The 17,300-nt window shown below is 59.5% G+C and overlaps 2 protein-coding genes across 2 annotated transcripts in view; one reads left to right on the top strand and one right to left on the bottom strand.

Moving 5' to 3' along the window:
• RECQL5 (RecQ protein-like 5) overlaps window positions 1–8,502 on the top strand; it is a 36,917-nt gene extending 28,415 nt beyond the window's left edge. Inside the window, 13 exon segments of the mRNA XM_008566082.1 lie at window positions 3,870–4,091; window positions 4,341–4,440; window positions 4,585–4,621; window positions 4,745–4,803; window positions 4,889–4,962; window positions 5,365–5,458; window positions 5,742–5,876; window positions 6,209–6,729; window positions 6,905–6,995; window positions 7,222–7,446; window positions 7,694–7,760; window positions 7,850–7,910; window positions 8,191–8,502. Of these exon segments, the coding sequence (XP_008564304.1) occupies window positions 3,870–4,091; window positions 4,341–4,440; window positions 4,585–4,621; window positions 4,745–4,803; window positions 4,889–4,962; window positions 5,365–5,458; window positions 5,742–5,876; window positions 6,209–6,729; window positions 6,905–6,995; window positions 7,222–7,446; window positions 7,694–7,760; window positions 7,850–7,910; window positions 8,191–8,305 (1,801 nt within the window). The 3' untranslated portion in view covers window positions 8,306–8,502.
• A 4-nt stretch (window positions 8,503–8,506) lies between these two features.
• The window catches only part of LOC103585179 (unconventional myosin-XVB-like), a 28,566-nt gene continuing 19,772 nt past the window's right edge, over window positions 8,507–17,300 (bottom strand). Inside the window, exons 30-52 of the mRNA XM_008566080.1 lie at window positions 17,165–17,277; window positions 16,895–16,954; window positions 16,072–16,147; window positions 15,790–15,908; window positions 15,442–15,560; window positions 15,219–15,360; window positions 14,881–14,992; window positions 14,602–14,771; window positions 14,050–14,183; window positions 13,823–13,889; window positions 13,656–13,728; window positions 13,150–13,226; window positions 11,522–11,595; window positions 11,313–11,428; window positions 11,139–11,233; window positions 10,948–11,025; window positions 10,759–10,855; window positions 10,507–10,652; window positions 10,190–10,305; window positions 9,737–9,870; window positions 9,421–9,554; window positions 9,162–9,302; window positions 8,507–8,979 (exon numbers count right to left, since the gene is read on the bottom strand). Coding sequence (XP_008564302.1) covers window positions 8,917–8,979; window positions 9,162–9,302; window positions 9,421–9,554; window positions 9,737–9,870; window positions 10,190–10,305; window positions 10,507–10,652; window positions 10,759–10,855; window positions 10,948–11,025; window positions 11,139–11,233; window positions 11,313–11,428; window positions 11,522–11,595; window positions 13,150–13,226; window positions 13,656–13,728; window positions 13,823–13,889; window positions 14,050–14,183; window positions 14,602–14,771; window positions 14,881–14,992; window positions 15,219–15,360; window positions 15,442–15,560; window positions 15,790–15,908; window positions 16,072–16,147; window positions 16,895–16,954; window positions 17,165–17,277 — 2,456 coding nt within the window. The 3' untranslated portion in view covers window positions 8,507–8,916. The remainder of the gene's footprint in view (window positions 8,980–9,161; window positions 9,303–9,420; window positions 9,555–9,736; window positions 9,871–10,189; window positions 10,306–10,506; window positions 10,653–10,758; window positions 10,856–10,947; window positions 11,026–11,138; window positions 11,234–11,312; window positions 11,429–11,521; window positions 11,596–13,149; window positions 13,227–13,655; window positions 13,729–13,822; window positions 13,890–14,049; window positions 14,184–14,601; window positions 14,772–14,880; window positions 14,993–15,218; window positions 15,361–15,441; window positions 15,561–15,789; window positions 15,909–16,071; window positions 16,148–16,894; window positions 16,955–17,164; window positions 17,278–17,300) is intronic.

Here is a 17,300-nt window from a genome sequence, read left to right as displayed (position 1 = left end):
CCCCCCCCCCCCCCCCAGCCCTGGAGTTTTCTAGGACAGGAGGCACTTCCTGCTGCTGGTGATTGTTAGAAATGGGAGTATCTCCTATCCTGCAGCCGAAGGAGCTGGGCATCCTGCTTCTGTCCCTACTCAGGGATTGTGTTGGAGGGCCTGGTCCACCTGTGTCCTGTAGATGCAGGGACAAGGGATCTCTGCCTGCCTGCCTGGGGCATCTTATGGATAAGAATCAGCAAGTAGTAACGGCTCACCACTGTGCCCCTCCCTCACCTGGCCTGACTCACTGAGGTCAGGTCCCCTCCCTCTGACATGTGCTTCCCAATGCTGCAGGAGTTAGTCTCCCCAGCCGCCAAGCCAGGCCAAAGCCACGACCTCTGCGGAGCTAAGAACACTTGGACTGATCTTTAGTTTCTACTTTTCCTTGGATCATTGTTTTTCTTTCTTACTAGATACCAGCTTGTTTGCTTTGGAGAAAACATGGTGGGGGTAGGGGGACTTTAATCCTGACATGAGGACAGGCAGGCAGGACGGGTAGGCAGCCTCGGTTCACAGGGTTCTGCCCAGGAGGGCAGCTCTCAATGCTTTCTGAAGAACCACAGAACCGTCTCGGGGTTGGCATCACAGTGACGCAGCAGAGGGACAAATACCAGAATACCAGCGTGGTCCCTTCCCAGCTTTATTTCTATCATCACCTTCTCCCCACCCAACCCTGGGTTTAGAGTCAGACATGCATGTTCCTGGTTCAGCGTTCAAGGCTCGTTGCCAGAGGGAGATCTGGGGCTCAGGGCGGTCTGAACGGGCCAGAATGGATCACCTGGGCAGAACCCTGAGCTGAGAACACCTGGCAGTGGGCAGGCCAGGCCCCACCCCCTCCCCCAAAGAGAGGGCAGCTGCTGCTTTGTCCCAGGATACAGATGGGCAGAGATGCCTCAGGCCCTGCCCCATCCTCGGGGACTGCAAGCTGGCTGGGCAGACCCTATCCCGAGCCTCCTTGACGGAAGAAAGCAGAGACAGGGAGGGCTGTGCTGTAATCCTGGAAAAAGGGACGCTCAGCAGGCAAGTGGTGGTTCTCCCAAGCTGGGACAGCCAAATCCCTCTTTTAAGCCCCCTGAACAGAAAAGGCTCAAACTAATGTGCAGAGTAAGCAGGCCCTCTCTGCCCCTCTGCCTACACAGCAATCGGAGGGGAAGACACTCTGAGCAAAGGGCTGCAGCTCCGTCCCCTCCACCCCTCTCAGCAGGAGGGAGAGCTCAGGTGTGCACAGGAGGCTGCCTCCCTTTACTGTGTGCCAAGTGCGTCCCCCAAGACCCTCCTCTCCGTATTCATGATAGATTGTGGCCCTTCACCCTTGGGGCAGGCGGCCCTTGCTGCCTCCTTCCCTTTGTGTTCACCCTTCTGTGGCTGGCACCACTCACCTGGGAGCTCAGGTGTTGGAGAGTTGAGCAGGAACGCCCAGCACGGAACCTCTGCGTGCCTCTGCTCAGGCCCCTGGCTGCCACCCCGTCCTTCCTCAGTGGACGCTCCTTTCCTGACCCACAGCTGCTCCCTGGGGCCTTCTCCTCAGCAGCCCGCAACTCGCTGCTGACAGCCAGCTGCCGTCTCTGCCTCAGCCTTTCTGTTGTTGGTCGTCCTGGAGATCTAAGTGTCAAATTACCATCGAGAGGGGGAGCCCAAGGGAGCCCTGGCTGGGGACTTGTCCTACAACTTGCATACCCTGTGCCTTTTCCCTGCCCCATGAGGTCCCTCTGTTCTCCTTCCTCCTCCTCTTCCTCTCCCCTCCCTCCTGTACTGTGGGCTGGGGCTGGGGCTGGGCCTGGGCTGGGAGCTAATGAAAGAGGAAGTTGGCTCTCTTGTCCCTCCTGGGCAGAGGTGACCCCAGGGAGGCTCTACTTGAGCTTGGGGTGGGGGGAGTTGAGCAGCACTCTTAGATCTTGGTCTCTCCATGCCCACCCTCAGGAGGGCCTTTTAGCCTGTGTCTCTCAGACCAATTCCGGGCTGATCCCTCCTGCTGGCCTTCCCCGGGAAGGAAAGTAAATAGTGGGGGAGCCGCTGGACTGCCCAAGCCGAACAGACAGCCTTTGCAGCCAGCCTACCAGGGAGGCCCTTCTGCCCCTTGGTATCCAAAGGCATCTTGGGGAAGAACTTGGGAATCTCAGGTGGCCTGCTTGCCCGAGGAAGGACACCACTAGATCTATTTTTGCCACAGAAGTGTCTGCTGGGGCTGTCTCTGCACTCCTGGCCCGCCTGTCAGGGAGGGGCTCTGGAGCCCAATGGCTGGGCCCTTTGACATTTGGCTGGTCATGCCACCCAGCACACCAGTCAAACCAGGCTGTGGGGAGAGAAACTGACCCTAGCCTCGCTGTCAATGGAGCTCTTTGAGTTTGAGCACAAAACCCCAGTGAGTCAGGGCTTGGGGAAGGCAGAGGGAAGGAAGCCAACAGTGTGGCCGTACCACTTAGATGCTAGAGCCTCCCAGAGGCTGGACAGGCAGCCACTGTGCAGACGCACAGACTCAGGGGGATGGAACATTTGTCCCATTCATTCGCGCAAGTAGGAGGGGTAGGGAGAGCACCCTCTGGTGGCTGCCTCTGCTGTCTCAGGTGGGTCTGGTCAGGCCTCAGAGCTGTGTTCTCCACTCAGCTAAAGGAAAGTGAGCCAGGCCCTGCTTCTTGAGGGGCTGTGTCCTAATCAGCTGTTGTTACTTGAGCCTGAGACTGAGCCTCGGGGTCTTGGCCCCTCAAAGGATTTCTCACAGCCTTAGGTAGTTACATTGAGAGGAGTTCCAGTTAGAGCAGTTGACGCCAGCTATTCTTGTCACTGGGATATGGTGCCCAGATAGCCCTGCCTCTGCTCTGGCATCTCCTCTTAGGCTCTCCCACCCTGTGCCACATTCCTGGCAGCAGGAATGGCTATTTGTAAGGCCCTCAATAGAACGGTGCCCCCTCCTGGGGCTTCTGCACCTGCCCTGAGGGTTAATAGCCACCTGGGGATCAGAGAAGAGACAGAGATTCATGGGCCAGCTGGACGCTGCTCCCTGCTCCCAGCTTGGGCAAAGACTGGTCACCCCAAGAAGGCTGTGACAGCGTTGTGGCAGTGAAAGATGAGAGGAAGCCTCTGGCTGGGTCTGCATCTCCCTGGCTAAATACCCTCACCAGCGACTAGGTATGATGCCAGTTCTCAGAAGTGCCTGTATCCCTGCTTTCTCTGGGGGACTTATGCATTGTGCAGCCTCCCAGCCTCAGGCTGGGTAGGCTGGACCTGGACAGAGGCTCCTCGGGGCCCACAAAGAAGAGATCACCAAGGGACAGAAGCTGAGCAGAGTACTGAGGCTGAGCTAGGGCCCTTTCCTACTGTTTCTTCCCTCTCCCACCCCACAAAAGGGTGGAGAATAATAATAAAGTACTCTTAGGATTCAGAGCATCACCTCATCAGTCCTCACACAGCCTGCAAGGCCAGTGCCCTTCCTGCACCATCTTATAGATGAGAGCGTGTAGGCTTCAGGAGGTGAAGTGTTTTACTGAGGGCAGAGCCAGCATCTGCATCCAGAGCCTGAGCTCTTCCCAGGGCACTGCACTGCCTGAGGTCAACAGGGAGGAGCAGGGGCCTCAGGCCAAGAGCAGTAACCAGGCAGCCCGCCTCCCAAGATACCCACATGTGGCCTTGGGAAAACTTCACCTCACCATCCTCATCTGTACAATGGGCAGAACCAAACGGTGCCTCACAAGGTTCGTGTGAGATGAGGTGCATGAGGTGCCCAGCATGGTACTGGGCATGCAGCACCACTCAGCCAGTGTTTTGTTAGGGGTTGGGCAGATGCACTCTGGCCTGCCTGGGTTCCTCACCCCTTGCCTCTGCTGCATTGCCTGCTCCAGGTGTCGCCATGCTGCCATTGCCAAGTACTTCGGGGATGCGCTGCCCACCTGCATCAAAGGCTGTGACCACTGCCAGAACCCCGCGGCCGTGCGGAGGCAGCTGGGTGCCTTGGAGCACAGCGGCAGCAACTGGAGCAAGACCTGCATCAGGCCTTCCCAGGAGAATGGCTTCGACCCTGAGCTGTACGAGGGAGGCCGCAGGGGCTACAGGGGCTTTAGCAGGTGAGGAGCCATGAAGTCAGGAGCCCCAAACTCACTGGAAATAGTCTGTCATTCCCCTGGGGCGAAGGCCAGACCAGAGGTAGCATAGTGCTGTAATCCACCCTCTTGCCCTGTGGGCCTTGCTGGGGCCTGGGCCTTGGTGTGGCCCCAAGCTACCAGGGCATCAGGGACATGGCTGCCCCACCAGCAGCATGAGTGGGCAGGGCACAGTCCAGTCCCAGGAATGCTCATGCCCAGCCTGTCCCCTAGGTATGACGAAGGTTCTGGAGGCAGCGGGGACGAGGGCAGAGATGAGGCCCACAAGCGGGAGTGGAATCTCTTCTATCAGAAGCAGATGAGCCTACGCAAGGTGAAGGGGGCAGGGGGGTCAGTGGCCTGTGCAGGGTCCCAGGTGGTGCCCTGCTCATAACCCTCTTAGCCCCCTCCCTGGTGCTAGATGGGAGCTGTCCTGCAGCAGGACAGGATGCCTCATGAGCCCTCTGTCATCTTCCAGGGCAAAGACCCCAAGACAAAAGAATTCATACCCCCAGGTCAGTACAGAATTATTCCCAGGGGCTCATGGGCAGTTCCCAGGGTGAGGATGCCTCGTTGGGAGGTTGGGGCACTGCAGAAAGCAGAAGGTCAAGTGGAAGGACCCGTCCCTCCTCCCCCAGATGAGGACTGTCCCCTGAAAGAGGCTTCTAGCAGGAAGATCTCTGGGCTCACTGTGAAGGTAAGAGAAGGGCAGCTCTTCACCTGCCCCCCAGGACCCCTCCACCAGCCCTATGGCTGTGACTGACTTCCCTCTCCTGTGCCAGGCCCGTGAGCACTGCCTAGGGCTTCTGGAGGAGGCTCTGAGTAGTAACCACCAGGCCACAGGTTCCACTGATGGGTGAGTGTCCTGAGATTTCTGGGGCTGGGAGAGCAAGGGACAACTGCCCAGGCCAAGGAGGGCTCTCCAAGCTCTTGTCCCTTTGGAGACTGCAGGAATCCCCACCCGACTGGCTTGTTTGTTCAGCCCTTTCCCAGATTGTGACCCATCTTACTCCAGGGAGTGCCAGTCCCTGCAGCCCCACCAGGGGGTTGGGCATGGTCACAACTTACCAGCTCCCAGTGGCTGCTGAGGACAATAAGCCTCCAGGGTTCCGGAGAGTCCTAGTTGGAATCCCTGTACCCAAGGCCATCCCCACCAGGCCCTGAAGCCATCACCAGGGTCCCTGAGGGAATCCAACAGAAGCTCAGCAGGGAGAGGGCTCAGGCCTGCCTGATGCCTTGTGCTCATTGCTACCCACAGAGCTGACCTCCAGGCCAAGGCCGTGGAGCTGGAACATGAGACGTTCCGAAATGCCAAGGTGGCCAACCTGTACAAGGCCAGCGTGCTGAAGAAGGTGGGCCCAGAGTAGGGCGGGCAGGCGGGGCTCATTGTAGGAGAGGGCAGCCCCACCCCGCTCCAAGGCTGTCTGCCCTCTGGATCCTGGGGCCCTTTATGGGGGTAAGGCCCCACTCTTCTCCTCATCAGCTGGAAGGGTTTCTAGCTAACCCCGTGAGCACTAGAACTTGCCCTGTGTCCTATTGCCTGCAGAAACCTACATCTATTGCCTAGAGGAAGAGGGGGGCCCTGGGTTGGGGGAGCTTGTGAGTGCTGTGCCTCCCTGCCTGTCCCTGCCCTAGGTGGCTGCAATTCACAAAGCCTCCAAGGATGGGCAGCTCTATGATGTGGGAGGTGGTGCCAGGAGCCGTGGTCCCCTGGCCAAGCCCCCAGAGCCTGACGAGTACGACATCCCACCAGCTTCCCAGGTGTACTCGGTGAGTGGCGTCCTAGTGCCCACCCCAAGTCCGGGTCTGGGACAGGCTCCAATTCCCCCTTGCCCTAAGGTAGAGCACAGTCTCTCACCCTCTCCTGGCATCATGGCCTTAGCCGTAAGGTGTCCCAGGGTGGGCCCTGGAGCCGGTCTGCTTTGCCAGTTGTACCTTTGCAGCCCCACAGCCTCTGCTCCCGTCAGCTTGACTCCCAGTGTTCTCCTGCCCAACTCCTCCCTCCCATACTCCTGAGAGCCCCAAGCCAACACAGCCAGAACTGGACCAGCCAGCCAGTGCCCTTGTCGCAGACTGCTGGTCTGACCCTCTCTTCCTTACAGCTCAAACCCAAGCGGGTGGGAGCTGGTTTCCCCAAAGGCTCCTGCCCATTCCAGACAGCCACTGAGCTGATGGAGAAGACCAAGGTGCAAGCCCCCCAGCCCATGCAGGGAGGCAAGCAGGAGCCCCCCAACCAGCCCTGTGACCTGCAGGAAGAGGATGGAAGTGAGCCCTTTCCTGGGCCCAGAGGAGAGGCCCCTGGTGGGGGGCCCTCCCCAGAGAAGGTGGTGAAAGGCTCTGCTGGGGGCAGCTCCATGGCCAAGGCCAGGGCCAGCAAGAAACAGCAGCTCCTCGCCGCAGCAGCCCACAGGGATTCTCAGGACATCACTCGCTTCTTCTGCCAAAAGTTGGAAAACTCACTTCTGCTCACTTCAACCCCAAGGGCAGAAGGTGCCTGCCCCTCCTGTGAGGGGGTGCAGAGACCCCCGACGTCCCCAGAGAAGTGCACAGAGGAAGAAGATGGAGCCCAGGGATGTTTGACTGACCTTCCCCAGACTGAGCGGTGCCCCAGGGAGGGGCTCAGGTAAGGCACAGGTAGTTATGGAATCCCCTGGAACCTGCATGGCAGCATCCCCTCCCCTTTGCTAATTGGGCCTCTAAAGCTTGGGGCTCATTCCTAAGAGGGGCTCTGCTGGGCCACCGGGGCAAGGGAGTAGCTGGCACATGGAGCTCTGATTCCTGACCTTCCATCCGGCCAGCGTCTGCCCACTCAGAGACCAGGGGCCCCCTGAAGCCCATTCTACCCCTGCAGAGGAGACACAGACGGGCAAGCGGCCCAGACCCCAGCAGGTACCGTCAGGGAGGAGGTCCTGGGGGAGGGAGGAGGCTTGTAGATGAGGTTGGTAGCTGCTGTGCCCCGGTCAAGGGTTCAGGGAGAATTATCACTCTTTCCACACCCCAGTGGCAGATGGGGTGGGCTGGAGGGAGCCATCTGGGCTGGGGCCCAGTCTTCCAGGAAGGCAGGGGGCCAGTGAGACGGAGGCCAAGAGTGACCCTCCACTGTGGCCCTGCACAGGAGATCCCAGAAAGCTGGGCTCAGAAGAGGCCTCGCCCCTCAGCCAAGCCCTCCGTCTTAGCTGAGGTCAACGGCAGCGTCTCAGCCAACGATCAGGGCACCTTGAACTCCACAGCCCAAGACCCCCGCCAGCTGTCGGCTCCTGGCATCTCCTTGAAGGAGGCTGCGAACATTGTGGTCAAGTGCCTGACCCCTTTCTACAAGGAGGGCAAGTTTGCATCCAAGGTAGAGTGGGTGGGCTCTGCCTCCCCCACGCCAGGGATGCTTGGATGCAGCGGGGATGGCAGGCAGGGAGGGTGAGCCCCAGAACAATGTAGGGCAGAAGCAGGTGAGGCCTGAGGCCAAGACCAGCTCCTGCCCTCCCTGGGACCTGCCTTGCCTTTGGGTCACGGCTGTGGGTTGCTCTGGGAGTGAGGCCAGGGGTGAGCACAGGGGTCCTGCTCTCTGCTTCTCTCCTCCCTCTGCCTTCCAGGAATTGTTTAAAGGCTTTGCTCGCCACCTCTCACACCTGCTGACTCAGAAGACTTCTGGAAGGAGCGGTGAGTGCCTGCATCGCCAGGGGCGGAGGTGCTTGGTGGGTGGTCTGCAGGGAGACTGATGCTCACATCCCCCCGCCCCAAATCTGTAGTGAAAGAAGAGGCCCAGAACCTTATCAAGCAGTTTTTCCATGGCCGGGCCCGGTGTGAGAGTGAAGCTGACTGGCATGGCCTGTGTGGCCCACTGAGATGACCAACTGCTGTCTGGGCAGGGCCAGCATCCTCCCCCAGACTCTGCTGTGGGAAAGCCTGGGCCTTACCTACTGATACCAGGGTTATCGTTTTTTCTCAGGGTCCTTCCCCTTCCAACCACACCCTGCTTTGGAAGTGGCCCCAGACATGTCCCAAATCAAGGTCAGAGGCCAGAGGTCAGCCCACTTTTCTTTCTGCTTGCAAAGGCTGCTGTCCTTTCTCAGAGGCTCCCTTCCTCTCCTGGCCCTGGTGGCTGGGTTTTGTGAGCCAGATCCCCTGGTTATAAGGTGGCAGGTGGTGTGGCTGCTGCCGGGGGAGGAGGAAGGAGGAGTGGCCCCTCCACCTCTTGTACTTAAGTTTTAAGCCAGGGCAGGGCCCATCTGTCAGGGTATTGGGGCCTACTCAGGGGAGCCCCTGCTGGCCTCAGGCTCAGCACTTGTGGGCAGAGGGCAGCAACCAGGCCCTGCGCAGCTCCTGGTCAGGAAGACCAGGCCCGACTGAGATGTTTACAAGAGGAATAAAAGTCCTATTCTGACATATGTGCACAAACACAGTCCTTTTCTCTCGGAAGTTTTATTTCCTCAGCAGCTGCTTCTCCCAGGCCTGGGCTCATGCTGATGTTGAGCCTAGGCAGGTGCCTGGGGCCAGGCAGGCATCTCCCCCAGACTGGGCAGTATCAGCTGCCCAACCCGAGTTCCTGCAGCCTGCACCCTGGGCCCAGTCCCCCCAGAGGGAGCCTGGCTACTGTCTTTCCCAGTTGATGTCACTATAGCAGCCCCTGCCTTATGACCTCCACTTGGGCCAGCTGGGCTGTGCTGTGGCAGGTTCCAGAACACAGCCAAGCGGTGAAGTCCAAACCAGGATGACCTGACAACATCCAAGGTGGACTGTCTGGGTGACACTTGGGCCGGAGAGAGGCCTCTTCCTGTCTGCACTCTTCCCAGACTCCTCTCAGTTGAGGCCTAGACTACAGACTGGAGGAGGTGCTGTTGTCCAGTAGGAAGACGATGGTGTGCTGCAGCTCCTGGGCCTGCCGTGCAAAGGCCTGTTAGGATGGGGCTCCCCAGCCAGCCCCCCACCTCTGCCCCTGCCCACACCACTCCTGAGGCATGGGCGTCATCAGCCTGGGCCCAGGCTCCTGCTGCACCTCAGGGCTGAGGCGAGGCACTCACGCCCACCTTCCCAGGGTGGTTAGAAGTCCTGGCCACTCACCTGTGGCAACTCAAACCAGATGGTCTGAGGGCCATCAGCTGAGCTGTAGTTGAGTTCCAGGCAAGGGGACCCCTCCTCCTCCAGTGGGCTCTGCAGGTGGAGCCGCTGCAGGTCCTTCAGGGCAATGGAGCAGCACAGCATCTGGGGGTAGCAGAGAGAGCAGAGCTGGGTTCCTTGGCGGGAGAAAGGCCAGTATGGGTTGTGGGAGAGAAGGGCCCGAGGGTTCCCAGGCCATCAATGGGGCAGGAGTCCTGCTCACCTGGGATCCAGGGTCCGTGAGGATGAGGTGCTGGCGGTTAAGCCCCAGGAGGAAGGGTCCCGGCAGGGCCAGCTTACTCACTCGCACTGCCACGTAGACGGTGTAGCCAAAGAGAGGCAGCTGGCCTATGGCATCTGGGGGTGGAGAGGGCTAGGACAGGAGTTCTGACTGCCGGGGCCCTAGAACCTACCGTGCTTGGCCCCCCAGGTCAGGTGAGAGGGACAGGCAGGTAGAAGCCTCCTCAACTTCTCCATCCTCATTCCTTCCCTCCTGGACCTCCAGCCTCCACCCGAGCACCTCCTTATCCCAGACCCACCAAGGAAGCTGATCTGTGCTTCCTGGGAGCTGTGCTCTTGCAGCTGCCTCAGCTCCTGGCCCATCAAACTCTTTATGGTGGCCACGTCCACTTGCCATCGCAGAGGCTTCGGGATATACTCCAGAAGCTCTTGCCTACAATGCATGGCCTGGGTCAGTTTAGCTCATGACCATTGACCCCCTGGGGGCAGGGCTGGGCATACAGTAGGTGCCAAATAGCTGAAACAGTGCCTATTCATACACGTGAATTAGGCGAGGGCCGTGTCCCAGAAGAGCGTCTATAGCCCCCACTGCTCCAGGCCAATCTGATTAGGGCCAGGAAGGGTACAAGCCAAATGGCCTTGACCTTGGAGGACAGAGTGGGGGTGGTGGGCTGGAGGAGAGGCCCTTGGGGTGGGTGTTGAGGTGGGACGAGTGGAGTGGGAGGAGGGGGGGCGGCAGAGCTCACACTCACTCTGGAGGGGGGGTCTTGTTGGCTCTGCTGAGGTGCTGCAGGGCAGCCAGCCTGGCGAGTTGGGCATCTGCCTGGGCACTGGCCGCCAGCTTCCCTTGAAGGTAGTCCCGCAGCACCTGAAGGGAGGGCCGGGAGGAGGGCAACTGTGCCCCAAAGTCCCTACCAGTTGGTGGCTCCTGGGGCTCAAGCCCATTCCTGCCACCATCCCCTTCTGGCCGCCACAGACCCACGTTCTTGTGGGGAGGGGGCTTAGAGGTCACCCAGACAGGAGCTCAGGCCCTCCAGCTGTGCAGCAGCCCAGGGGCAGGTGAGCTGACCTGGCTGTAGTGGATGCTGACGTAGATGGGATTATCAAAGTGCAGCGGGGTCTCCCAGCCGAGCCGCCGGCCATACAGGCTCACGTCCTTGTCTACCAGCATGCTGTTGAGGTACTCGTGGGGCCACAGGGGCCGCACCAGCTCTCCTGCACAGGGAGGCAGGTCCACAGCACGCCCTGCCATCCAGGCCCATGCCGCCAGTGAACCCACCTCCCCAGACCCAGCCCAGCCTCCCCTTCCTCCCCAGCTCACCTTCCCCTTTCCTGAGGAAGAGGGCAAATTCCTGCACTTCCTGGGGGTCCGTGATGCCCATCTGCCTGCACATCTCCTCCAGCACTTCTGATGCCACCTAGGCATGTAGACAGGGCCATGATGAGGGAGAGAAGACTAGGGAGCCCAGAACTGAGGCCCACAGCCTCTTCCCTTGTGGCCTGTGCTCACCGTGAATGTTTGGATATTCGTGCTGTAGTCCACGCCCCCAGGCAGGTGAATTAGAAGAAGACGGCCTGTTTGCCCTTTCTGCCAAGCAAGGTTGCAGCATCAGTCCACCACTAGGCAGAAGTCCTAGCTCCCCTGTGGACAGTACCCCCCACCCATGGAGTCCCAGGATGCCCATCCGCCCACCCCAGTACCAGGAAAGCCTGCATTTCACCCAGCGGGGGCAGCCGCTGGCGTCCCCCAAATTTGACTGTACGCTGGAGGTGCTCCTGGCTGCTCCGGGCCAGCTCTGCAGAGGAGGCAGGCTGGGGTCATGGGCATGTTCCCAGCCTTGAGAGCTCTTCCCTCTTTCCCCCTCCCATAGACACCTTGGCTGGGGCCTGAATCCTGCAGGAACTTAGTCACGTAGGGCATCAGAGTGGTTGACGGGGGGAAGAAACCTGAGAGGAGGCTGAGAAAGCTCCAGCCCCGAGCACTGTGTTCCCTGTGGGGCAAGGAGATGGGGCTTCAGACTGATCAGACCACAGCTCTGTGCTGCCCCCAGAGGCCTCCACCCCACCCCCCAGTTCCCACTCACGGCCGGGGATGTCCTGTGACCTGCTTGATGACCTGGCAGTAAATCTCATCCCTAAGGTCCTTCTCTTGGCACAGCTGTGGGGACAGGAAGGGCAGCAGAGCTGTGGTGCATGGAATGAGGGATGGGGTGAGGAATGGGGTGAAGGACCCCGATGTGAGGGAGAAATCCTGGTGATGGCCGTGGGCTGGGATGGAGTCAGGTGATGTCCCAGCTGTCATCTCCCCATCTTTGTCTAAGTTTAAAAGCATCTGCAGTTTCTATTTATTTATTTATTTTTTTAAATGACCAGTAAGGGGATATTGACTTGGTGTTGTCAGCACCACGCTCACCCAGTGAGCTAACCAGCCATCCGCATCTCCCCATCTTTGTCTAAGTTTAAAAGCATCTGCAGTTTCTATTTATTTATTTATTTTTATTTATTTATTTTTTTAAATGACCAGTAAGGGAATATTGACTTGCTGTTGTCAGCACCATGCTCACCCAGTGAGCTAACCAGCCATCCGTATATGGGATCTGAACCCGTGGCCTTGGTGTTATCAGCACCGCACTCTCCCAAGTAAGCCACAGGCCGGCCTAGCATCTGCAGTTTCTGTCAATCATTGTCTTCACCTGCCCCACTGATCGCTCTGTCTTTGCTGGCTCCACCTTATCCCCTTGACCTCTAAGCATTGCAGTGCTCTTGAACCTCTCTACACTCTCCCCAATGGTCTCAGCTGCTCATGTCTGATGACACTCCAGTACCTGCCTCCAGCCCAGATTTCTCCCTTGAATCCCAGACCCCTCACTTGGAAGTCTGGAATTTCAGACTTCATGTGTCCAAAATATTCCTCTGCCAGCCTAGACCTGCTCCTCATGGAACACGGTCATTGCTCCGGCCCTCTCGGACCCCACCTGCAATTGGCCAGTGGACCCTGCTGGCTCTGCATCTGCTCACTGCTCCCCTCTGCTGCTGCCCCTGGGCCTGGCCCAGCAACACCTCTCACCCAGGACCACTGCAGTAACTTCCTTTTCCCCTTAAGCCCCCAGAATCGCAAACAATGGCCAGAGCGACCCTGTGAAATATAAGCCAAGCATCTCTTCAAAATCCTCTCCAGTGGTTTCCCCTTACTCTGAAAAAATCAAAATCCCCCAATGGCATACAAGGCCTGCTGTGACCTGGACCCATGGCCCCTCCCTGTCCTCTTCCTCCACTCTCCCCCACACTGGCCTTGCTGGTGTGGGACAGTGATGAGGCTTATCCTGTCAGGATGCCGCCCGACCCTTCTCTCTGTTCCCACGTGCACTTGGCTTGCCCCTTGCTCCCTTCAGTTCTCTTGTCACATAGCCTCTCTGCCATAGCAGCCCCTTCCCCTGCTTTATTGTCGCCATAGCGCTTTTCACTTCCAGACACATGACATCATTATTTACTGTCTCCTCCCACGAGATAGTAAGATCTGCAGGGACTCAGCCATTGGCCTTACAGCCATGCCCCAGCATGTAGTAGGTGCTCAATAAATACTTTGGAATGTCTTGAAAGCATAGTGACCAAGGGAAGGGGGACCCCATTCAGGTCCAGGGAAGAGGACAGGAACAGGCACTCAGGGCTGCCGGTCTGTGCCCCCGCTTCCAGCACACACGGCCCTGCTTACCTTCAGCAGCTCATAGAGCAGATCCACATCATCCTTGCCTCGGGGCTTAGACTGGTCCCCCATAAACTGCATCAGAGCTGCAGGCAGGATGAGAAGCATGGTGAGCCATGCTGGGGCCTGGCCCTGGTCATGGCGTCGCTGCACACGGCCTTCCCCTGCTACCTGATATCTTACTCTCAAAATGCACGACAGCCGGGCAGGGAAGCTGTTGCCAGCTTTACCAACAAGGAAACCAAGGCTCGGGGATGCCATGAGTGCCCAAGACCACACACAGTGCACAGTGTCGGTGGGACCCATCTACAGCCTGCCAGCCCTGGACTCCACACAACCCACCACCCTTGGGTGGGAGAAGTGGGTGAGGGTGTGGGGGTACAGGAACACCAGTGGGCTTCTCTGAGTTGGCAAACTGGGGCAGAAACAGGCAGAGTTCAAGGAGAGAAGGGGACCAGGTGCCCAGGTTTGAGGTACTGAAGACACAGGGTCCTGGGATACTCATGGCCACTCACTCTGGAAGCTTGCCACAGCCTGCCTGCTTCTGTCCTTATCACTGAGGTTGATGAGTGATTCCCGGATGGGAGCCTGCAGCCAAAGAGGTGGGGCCGTGGGTCTGAGGCCCTTGGGGGTCCAAGAGCAGATCCACTGGCCAGACTCCCCCCACCTTCTCTCCCCTTACCTTGGTATACTGCACCAGGCTGGCTGTGGCCTTCTCCTTAGCACTGTCACCAGTCTTGTGCCACCTGCTGGGGGCAGAGAGAGGACAGCCCCATTGCTCGGCCCTCCTGCCCCCTGTCCCAGGCTGCAGGGGAGGTGGTAAGAGCACTCGCTGGTGGCTCTGAGCAGGGAGCTAGCTTTGGGAAGGTGGAGCACAGACAGGCACAAGGGTTGGTCTAGGGCACTCACGAGGTCTGAGGCTTCCGGAAGTAGCGCAGGGCAAATTCCTGCATGGTGTAGTTGTGAGAGTCGGTGGATAGAGAGGTGCAGGCCACAGAGGAGGGCAGGCTGGTGGCTTCCAAGTCATCACTGTGTGTCTGGCTCTGGGGGCAGGTGGGGTGCTGGGAGCACAGAAAATCTGATGCCACCTAGTGCCCACTGGCCTGTCCCAGAGGTCCTGCCACAGCCCTGTCCCCACCCCAGCCAGACCCAAGAGGAGCAACACCAGAAGCCAGGAAAGTCAAGAGCTGTTTTATTGAACATTTATGGTGTCATTGAACTAAGTACCATGTGGGACACGAGAGGGGCAGATGGCCCTGTCCCTGCCCACAGGGAGCTCACAGTCGGGGGGCAGCGAGGCTGCAGTCAGGAGGAAGCAGAGCAAACAGCACCGGCCAAGCACTGCCCACCAGGCGTAGGAGGCGGCAGCAGAGCAGTCCCGGTGCCCGGCAGCCCTGGGGCAATCATGTGCTCCTTCCTCGATGCCTAGGGACACCTCGCCCCTGCCTCTCCCGTCCTCACCTCTGAGGCCCTGTCCCACTGAGCCAGCCCTGGCTCCCCAAGCTGCAGCTGCCTCTTGTGCCTGTTGTTCCTCTGCTCCGGGGAGAAGGAAAAGTCGGGAGCAGCAGCTGGCTGCACTATGTCAGCAGGAAAGAGTCCGGAACGGCCCCCGGCAGAGCCAAACTGCCAGCCTAGAGGGCACGTGAAGGCGGTGGCTCACCACTGACCCCTCTGTCCCCTGGCAGGCTCTGCCAGTGGGATGCTATCCCTGTGCCAGCCCCCTGCTGGCCCTGGGGATACCTGGCTCCAGTGTGGCCCCCGGCAACAACTTGATGAGGTCGCCGCGGTGGAAGCTGAGGAGGCTGCAGTCGTCTGTGACATAGCTGCGCAGCGCCACCACGTAGCCGGAGTCCTAGGGGCAGGTGAATGAGCGGGCCAGAGAGTGTCGAGCCTGCCTGTGCCTCCGTGTCCTGCCCACCCTGCTAGCTCCCCCTGGCTGTCCCTTCTCCATCCAGCATCCCAGAGTTCCAAGGTCCCAGCCTAAACTCCCAGCCCCCACCAGGAAACCAGACGGGAGACGAGGCATGGGCAGAGGCAGAGGCTGCCCTCCGGCCCCAGCCCCGGCCACCTGCACTTGCCTTCTGGAGCTCACTCAGGAACAGCTCCACCAGGGCCTTGATGGCCCTTGCCCTGGCTGTGTGCAGCACCAGCTGCTCGCTCTTCAGTGACAGCTCTAGGGTGGAGCCGCCCCGGCACTCCACGCCCAAAACCTCAGCAAAGCTGTGCACAGGGTGGGGGCATGAGCTGGGGCCGTCTCGCCATCCCCCGCCCCCCTCCAGCCCAGGCTCTGGGAGAGCTCACCTGTAGGAGCAGAGTGTCTTCAGCTGGTCAGGGTGGAAGCTGGAGCCTTGGGTCACCTTGAGCAGCCTCAGCCCCCGGTGGGACACACCCAGCAGCTGCACATCGCTGCCACTCTCGCCCTGCCGGGACAGAGGGCGGGTCACAGACTCCTGGGTCCTCACTACCGCCAAAGATACCCTGGAGCTGCTCAGGGCCAGTGGCTGTGTTTTGTCTCTCCACTGGTACTGACACATCCCCCCAACACACACACTGCCAGCTGTCATCCTGCTGCAGAGGGCCTGTGCCTGCATGCACCAGGATCCAGACCAGGGCCTGGCATCCGCACTCCCTACCCCCAGCATCACTGACCGAGGCAGGGAAGATGCGGGAGAAGTAGTTGGCCCAGTTGTCCCGTGCAGCCACCACAATGCGCTTCTTAACGCTGTCTTCAGCAGTGTCAAGGGAGTCCAGGCCCACCTCCAAGTCTCCTGTGGGCAGGAAGGGCCCAGGCTGTCCTCAGCTCCCCACTCCCAGCTCACACAGGAGAGACCCCAGAGTTTGCTCCCACAGTCGCTCCCTCCCTCAGGGCAGGTCCAGTACCGCCCCCCACTGCATTCAAGCTCCCTGACTCCCAGGTCCCGGGACCCATACCCAGCAGGTCCTTCATTTTGCGTCGCTCATCCCGGGAGATCCGGATGCAGGACTCGGCGAAGGTGTCCCGCAGGATCTGGGGACAGAGCCAGGAGGTCACCACCGGGTCCCGAGGCCAGAGCCCACTCCAGGAGCAGCCATAGACACACACGGTGGGAAAGCTGGGGAGTCCAGTGAAGGTCGCCTCCACCCCAGGGCGGACATTGGGGCTTGCCCATCTCAGCAGGGAGGGATGGGGGGAGGGAGTGAGGGAGGGCTCAGAAGCCCAGGGCCACAGCCACCCACACCTCGCCTGCCCTCCTTCCCTTCACCTCACTGCCCAGAGACCCCCCAGGACTGCTGCTGCCTCAGCTGAGATCAACTTCCCTGAAGGAACAGAATTTGGTGGAGGGGGAGAAAGAGGCTACTGTAGAATCTGGGGAGACAGAGGCATACTCCTGGGAGCATCCAGAGGTGGCAGAGTAACAGCCACCATTGATTAAAGTATTACTGTGTCGTGTCTGTGTACACTTTTCTCTTAATCCTCATCTACAGAGTTACTTCAAAATGTTCGTGGAAAAATGGAATTAAAAGGTTTGAATCTTCCCATGAACTTTTTGGAGATCCCTCATGTTACACTAGGTTAATAACGGTCCCTACTTCTTAGGAACATCCTGAGGATTAAGTAATTGAAGGCAGGGCTGGCACACAGAAAGTGTCCCATGCGTGCCTGCTGCTGCAGTGCCCCTCACACTGGTGTTAACCTGGCCCAGGTGTTAGGAGGGCCCCAGGGACGCCATCTGTCTGCACATGGCACAGACTGGCAGATGGGCCAGGCTCTCACCTGCTGGCAGAGGAGCCTGAGGCAGTAGGGATGGCTGAAGTTCTCCCGGGGGTAGAACACCTAGAGGAGGGCATAGAAGAGTGAGATTGGACGGGTTGGTGCCCCTGCCCAGCCGCCCTCGGCTCTCCCAGGCCCCACACTGGAAAACCAGCCTTGAAAAGGTGGGTTGTGGGAGGGTATGCTGGGGTCCCAGGTTGGGATCTCCCACAGCCCACCACCTCCCTGCCAGCCCAAAGAGGCCAGGCTGAGCCCTCCCCACCCCATGCCCACCTCCTTGCGTAGGAACAACTTCCAGGATGCACTGGCGTAGGAGAAGCACACACTAGCAGAGGATGCGAGTAGCTGGGTAGAGAGCCCCTGGTCCCCCATGGGCTCCGTCAAGCCTGGCGGGGGGGGGGGGGGGGTT

This window comes from Galeopterus variegatus, unplaced genomic scaffold (genome assembly GCF_000696425.1).
Source record: "Galeopterus variegatus unplaced genomic scaffold, G_variegatus-3.0.2 Scaffold219, whole genome shotgun sequence".
NCBI classification, from domain to species: domain Eukaryota; kingdom Metazoa; phylum Chordata; class Mammalia; order Dermoptera; family Cynocephalidae; genus Galeopterus; species Galeopterus variegatus.
Note: the sequence above shows the minus strand (reverse complement) of the source record. Positions and strands in the feature narration are given on the sequence as shown.